This window comes from Molossus molossus, unplaced genomic scaffold (assembly GCF_014108415.1).
Source record: "Molossus molossus isolate mMolMol1 unplaced genomic scaffold, mMolMol1.p scaffold_m16_p_3, whole genome shotgun sequence".
Classification (NCBI taxonomy): Eukaryota; Metazoa; Chordata; class Mammalia; order Chiroptera; family Molossidae; genus Molossus; species Molossus molossus.
The window spans coordinates 38,359,436-38,366,193 of NW_023425366.1; the positions used below are offsets into that span (position 1 = coordinate 38,359,436).

A 6,758-nucleotide genomic window follows, 5' to 3' on the forward strand; every position below is an offset into this window, starting at 1 on the left:
GCGTGCTGGTGTCTGATCCCCAGGCAGCACCCTCCCTCCTGCCATTCTGGGTACACCTGGGAAGCTGATAGGCCACTGCCCTTTCTCCTAGGAATTGACAACCCTGTATTCTCCCCGGATGAGGACCCAAGCATCCTGTCCAGGGTGCCGCCCTGGCTGTCTCCCGGGGAGACAGTGGTGCCCTCCCAGAGGGCCCGTATGCAGATCCCCCACTCTCCTGGCAACTTCCACCGCCTGGCTCCCTTCCGCCTCAGCAACAAGTCTGTGGACTCTGTCCTGCTGGCCGAGGACACCAAGGAGCAGCCCCACACCACTCTGCCTGAGTCCACGCACATGTAACTGGTTCCTCACCCTTCCTAAGCCCCTAACACCTGTTCTTTCTTCAGCTCTTCTCCCCAGACAACTGCCTCTCTCTTGGCCCTGGACCTGAACCTCTGCAGACTTTCTCTAGCAGCTGCTCTTCCTCCTGCTAAGCCTGTTCCCACAAGCCTCTTGTTCTGGCCGAACATTTCTTAGGAGACTATCTGAGTCTGCTTCTCCAGCTGGGATGTTGGGATCCAGAGCTGTTTGGGGATTTAACTGTTTCAGCTTTTCATTTATTTATTAGAATTTACTCAGATTGTCAGTTTGATCACTAACCACTCTGAGATAAGTGTTTAATCCATGCGGTCAGCCCATGAATCTAAGTCATGAACTCAGAGGGGACTGGGCATGGGCTGGGCTGGGGTACTGTTTGGACAAGGAATATCTATTTTATTCTCTGAAGGCCCTCCTGGGGCCCTGGGAAAAGCCCACATGACAGAAGTGAGTCCAGGAGAGATGCAGCAGGTCCCTTTTACCCTCAGACAGAGAGGAGTGCAGCTGGTGTGCCCACATCCTTGCTGCAGGCCCTGTGGTGGGGTGCCCTCCTGGATCAGAAGAGGAGGGGAGAAGGCAAGGAGAGGGTGGTGGGCAAAGATGGTGGGTGAAGGATGAGGCCCCCATTCAGTCGGTGCTGCAGAGATGCTATTGCTGGGTCCCAGAAGGTGCTGTCTGCAGGGAAGGGGGTTCAGCCCCCTTGGGCAGGATTTCAAGCTTATCTCAGTGTACCTTGAGTGTCCGGGCAAATGTGAGGAAACCGAAAACAAGACTTCCCCGAGCACGGCTTGGGTAGCCTCGCTCATGGGGGTTTCACGTTGGGAAGCAGTAACACTTGTTTTTCGCTCCTGTGGACACTTGGAGAGGGGTGATTATTAGTCCTGCTGGGGGACGCGAAGTGGTTTCTTGGTACACGAGCTGGCCTTTCTCCCTGATGTTTCTGGGATCAGAAGTGAGGTGCACAGGGACGAGTCTCGGCCCATCCTGGCAAGGAGCTTGTGGGCAGGACCCCGCGGTGCTTCACCCCGTGGTGCTTCTGTGCTCCTTCTGCCTCCCCCTGGCCTCCTCCTTCCTGGGGCCTCTTCCGGGAACACCCTGGGTCTTCGTGCTGGGTGCTGTACGTTGGTGGGCAGAGGGCCCTTGTTGGTCTGCATAGGCAGAGCCTCAGCTGACTGTCACGGGGGACCCTGGTGGTCACATGGCCAGGGCGTGGCCTGCACAGGTCCTAGAACACTGCAGGCAGTGAGGGTGGACCCCAAGTTCCATCTGTGGGGGCCCTCCTGTGTTCCCAGGTACCCACGCTTACGCTGGTTTCTCCCGCAGGTGACACGGGATCTGACGTGCCGCTGACCGGACGCACGTCCCCGCGCGTGGCACCGCTCGCTGCCGAGCCCCCTCCGCGTCCGCTCGCTCCGCCACCACCCACCACGCCCCCGGCCTTGCCCGCTGCCCAGAATCCGGGGTCCTCCGCACCGCCAGACCTCGAGCTGGGGGCGGGGCCTATGTCGGAGGCGGGGTCTGCGTCCGAGGCGGGTTACGTGCCGGGGGCCTGGCTGGAACGTCGCGGGCTGCCGGGCGCGCACGCACGGTCTGCGGCTGCACGCCGCGTGCACAGCCGGCGGTCCTTCCAAAGGCCCCGCGCACGCCGTCGCCCTGCGCTGCTCAAGCTCGCGTCGCTGCAGCCGTCGTGCCACACGCCGCCGCATTCGCTGGAGCAGGAGGAGACGCCGCTGTGATGGCCGCTACTGCCCATGTGTCCTGTCCATGGTCTTGACCCTGGGGTCTTGTCCACCTGGGGTCTTCCCGCTATGGCCTGGGGCAGTCTTGGGCTCCCTCCACCCCCACCCAGGGTGTGGGATTTGCAGCAGAAGGACCAAATGTCTGCAAGTCATGAACCTCAAAATTCCTTGGCACTACCTGCAGAGGAGACCCTGTGGGGCAGGAAGTGGACAGTGGCCAAGCCTTCAGCTCTGGGAGGTCTTGGCAGGTGCCCTTGGAAGGAAGCTAGCTGCCTCATGGATCCTTCTGCACACCTGTCCTGGTTTTGAACTGATCCTGCACTTGTGACTATTCCTGTTGTCACTCTACTCAGGAACTGGAAAGCCCTGGGACTCCAGAGGCCAGGCTCCGTGTTTGAGTTCTTGCCCCTTTGTGTCCATTCTCTCCCTCATCAGCACTGCCAGGGAAACTGAGACCCAAGCAAAATAAGATTTGCCCATGACACCAACCTGATTCTAGGCCCAGGCTGGCCTCTCTCAGGGCCCTAGGAGTTCAGAAGCCCTGACTCCAGGATCAATTCACAGGCAGAGGAGTTGGGGCCTTGCTCATCCTAGGCCCTGTGTGATGTCATGTCCACTTACTAGTTCTGTGAACCACCTGTCATCACCTTATGGGCTGGATACAATTGCAGAAACATGTTTGTTCATCTTTTTTGTGTTGAGATTCCCAGAGCCCAGCATTTGTCCTGTTTGGGTCTCAGTGTGGCAGCCTCTGGGTACCAGGTGCTGCCCCATGCCCACAAACCTGCCCTCTGATCTGAGCTGCCTGCCTTCCTGACACTGGCAGATGGCCCAGGCTGGGTTCGAGGTTGCACTAGCCTCATGGACACATGCACATAGCGCCAGCTAAGTCAAGTGGGGCCTTCGTTATCAAGCAACTTTTATTCAGAATTACAGCCAGTCCTTAAGTGGACCAGGGCCAGGTGGTTGCTCTGGTTTCTTCTAGCCGCAGCAGGGGGAAGCTGATGGAAGCCCTGCCCTTGGGAGCTGCTGTTTCATCAAGAGCTAAGGGGACTTGGAGGGGGCTCAGACCCTCATAGAACCCCTGGCCCTGCCCTGAGGCTGTTGTAGCACAGACCTCCTGCCACCTGCTTCAAGGTTTCAGGGACATGGCCTTAGAGCTGCCCTGGGATGCCCCCCAACCCCACCCCACCAGGTCTCTGGATGGAGACTACTAAATGGTCCTGGGGGGAGCAGTGAACCAGCAAAGGGGCCATGGAGTTGGCCCTCATCTGCCCACCCATTCCTCAGAGGTAGGATTTTGTGTGAAAACAAGGTAGTGAAGGATTAAAGGGACAGTGGACTTCAGGACACTCCTAGAGGCTTTTCTAAAGAAACCAGACTCGCCTTGGCCTGTGTGGCTTAGTGGTTAGAGTGTCAGCTCAGGCACTGAACGGTTGTAGGTCTGATCTCCAGCCTCAGCCTTGGTTGGGACATGTGCAGGAGGCAATCAATTGATGTCTCTCTCACACATTGATGTTTATCTCCCCCCCCCCCCCCCGTCCCCTTCCCTCTTCCTTTCATTCTCAATGGAAAAAAATATCCTCAGGTGAGGATGAACAACAAAAAAAGCCAGGGTCAGCTCTGTCCAGGAAAGGAGACTTAGTGCTATGCTTAAGTGCTCACAGCCATCACAGGTGAGGATTACTAGTCTAGTGTTTTCATGGTACACATTGAGTCCTGATGGGAAAGTCTCTACAATTTGCTGTTCATAGCTTTGCTGTTGAGAAAAACAAGTGACAGCAAAAGGAACATTCAGTGTGATGTTTGTTCACCAATACAGAGAACCTTTATCCAGAGGGGAGCAGAGCTGCTCATTGAATTGAATCATTAGCTCAGCCATCACAGATAAAGGCTTGACAGTTGGTTTTCAGTAGTTGTTCCCACACTTTGCAACCATTTTAATCAATTCTGGGAGCACAAAACCCAGCCATGATCTGCACAACAAAACCTGCCCATTAGTGATCCCAGGCCAGCAGGCACTGAGCCACAGCCACCATCAACTTAAGGAAAGCAATGCTTTGTCCACTCCCTGCAGAGGTGGCTTATCCAGAGCAGGCTGGGTCCCAGGCACAGATGGTCATCCAGGGTCCACAGCCCAGCCAGTCCAGCATCTCCAGCTGCCTTAACAACTCCCCTGGACCACAGGACCCAGATCCAATTTCCAGCTGCAGGCTGAGTTGGGTAAAGCAGCTCATAGGCAGTTGCTGGACACCCTACTTGACCCACTCAACACACGAAACTGCCAGGTGGTAAATCCATTTGACAAATATCTCCTGGACAAACCCTCTAGCCCTGTTTCTTTCTTTCTTTCATTTTTTGGTACGTGCTCCTAACAGGAACCGAACCCGGAACTCTCTGGTCCGCAGACCAACGCTCCAATTGCTGAGCCAAACCAGCCAGGGCTAGCCTGTGTTTCTGCGGTGGGTGGGCAGATTTTCTGTTTGTTGAACTGCACAGTCTAAGCACAGCCATAATGGAACCGAAGTTCCAGATATGAAACCTCACAGAACCCCAAACCGCACATTTCAGTGATCGAGAGACAGCTCCGTCTGTCGACACAGTGTTATAAACCCTAGTACTGTGGATACATTTCATAAATGAGAATCCTAGCTGTTCTTGTCACTGTAAAACAGAATGTAAACAATGTCTTATGAATGTATTTCCTTAGGAAAACTGTTGTAAAATTTTTTATTAGGAAAGAATTCCTATTTATTTAATACTGAACTTTGGCCTACTTTGTGGTAGACTATAAAGCACACAAATTTAGGAGTTGCTGTTTCTCACTTCTGTATCCTCTTGAAAATAATTTTGTCAGTGCTCACATGCTGCGTACTACTGATCTATTATGAAAGATTTTTAAAGCAAGAATTTCATTGAAACTGGAATTGAAATGTACTATAAGTGGTGAAATTGTGAATTTTGTGAAAATGATCTTAGCCAAACTTTGTGTAACCCTAATCACAATCAATGTGCCTTAAAGTGCTCCCCAATGTGCTGTTGGTGGTGTCTGGGTCCATCATATACCCTGCCACAACTGCCTGATCAAATCTATTAAAAACATTTCAAGGCATTTGTGTGTGTGTGTGTGTGTGTGTGTGTGTGTGTGTGTGCGTGTGTGTGTGTGCTAACTGTATCAATGAGAAAGCACATCAAGGAGAGTTAAGGAGCAGTCTCCTGAAGGCAGACATTGCTCTGGTGCTGGCATAATGTTGACATGTATGTGCATGTGTGTGTGTGTGTGAGAGAGAGAGAGAGAGAGAGAGAGAGAGAGAGAGAGAGAGAGAGAGAGAGGGGATGGCCCTTCTGGCTGATACGAGGTCGTTGGACACACAGCTGTAGGCAGAGCCTGGGCCCTGGAAACTGGCTCTTCCCCAGTAGAGACAGGCAGACACCACCACTCACTCACTCAGATTCATCACTGCACAGAGAGAGCAGGGCCCAGGAAGTCTGGGAGCAGTGCCCACCCAGCCTAAGTGGGAGAATGAAGCACCTGAAACATCAAGGAGGGTGAGTCTGTGGCTGAAACAAGAGCTGGGCGGGGACAATGGGGTTCAGAGCCTAGGTGAACAAGGAGGGTCTCTGCAGGATCGAGGTAAGGTTAGTCGGGGAGGCACAAATGTGGGTGGACCCAAGAGACAGAGCCATGTGCAGTTCCAATGGATCCCATCCCCAGATGGAGCCACACAAGCGGCCTCGGCAATCTTCAGGTCATCCTTGAGGTGTTGGTGTCACAGACACACCTTTTAATAGTTAAAATGTTGAATATTTATTATAAAAGAAAATAGTGCATCAAAGTCGAGTCCATAGATACTGTTTATGAAGAGTCTGACTTGCCATTTCAGTTGACAGAAAGGAGTTTCCTGGAGCTGCTGCAGGAATCACCTTAGACTGGTGGCTTGAAACACAATTTTATGGCCATAAGTCAGAAATCAGGGTGTGGGCAGGGCCCTGCTCCCTCTGCACCCCATAGGGTCCTCCCAGTTTTGCAATCTTTGCTATTTCTAGGTTGGTAGAAGCATCACCGCTACAGTCTTCAACTGGTGTCACCTTATAAGGACACAGTAATATCAGATTAGGGCTCCACCTCCTCTCCCAGGGTGGCTACCAGAAAGAGCCATTTCCCAGCCTCTCCTTGCTCTGTGTCCCATTTCTGCACCCAGGTGGCACCTGCTGTCCGGTGCCATTCTGGCCAAGGCATGCCCTGCACAGGAGGGTGAGGCAGAGCAGCCCTGGTTGCCCACCAGGTATCACTAGTTTCCTCTGGATAGAAACCCCATGCTCTCAGGTGGTGTCTTGGAGTGTCCTCATTACAGCAGCCTGAATGGCACGTTAGCAGATATAAGGGGAGAGTATACCAGGTGAGCTACTTGGCAAGAGCTACACGCACTCTCATCAGTTAGACGGTTAGTCCTTTCTCCCCTCTTCTCTTCAAACACACCAAATAAAATGAGGAAATTTCCTAAAGATGTTCTTTCTCCCGAACAGCCCTGAGACTCAGTGAGTAGACAGAGACCCAACGAGACAGGAAGAAGCTGGCTCCCAGTATAGGCTGCAGGCTGCCTGTCCTGTTAAACCCAGGGCACTTGGCAGGCACTTGCCTTCAGCATGGGTGCTGCTGGC

General features: G+C 53.3%; 1 protein-coding gene across 1 annotated transcript in view; it reads left to right on the forward strand.

The window, feature by feature from the left end:
* Positions 1-643, forward strand: part of SLC9A3 (solute carrier family 9 member A3) — a 49,279-nt gene extending 48,636 nt beyond the window's left edge. Inside the window, exon 16 of the mRNA XM_036280591.1 lies at positions 92-643. Coding sequence (XP_036136484.1) covers positions 92-339 — 248 coding nt within the window. The 3' untranslated portion in view covers positions 340-643. The remainder of the gene's footprint in view (positions 1-91) is intronic.
* The last annotated feature ends 6,115 nt before the right edge of the window (positions 644-6,758 follow it).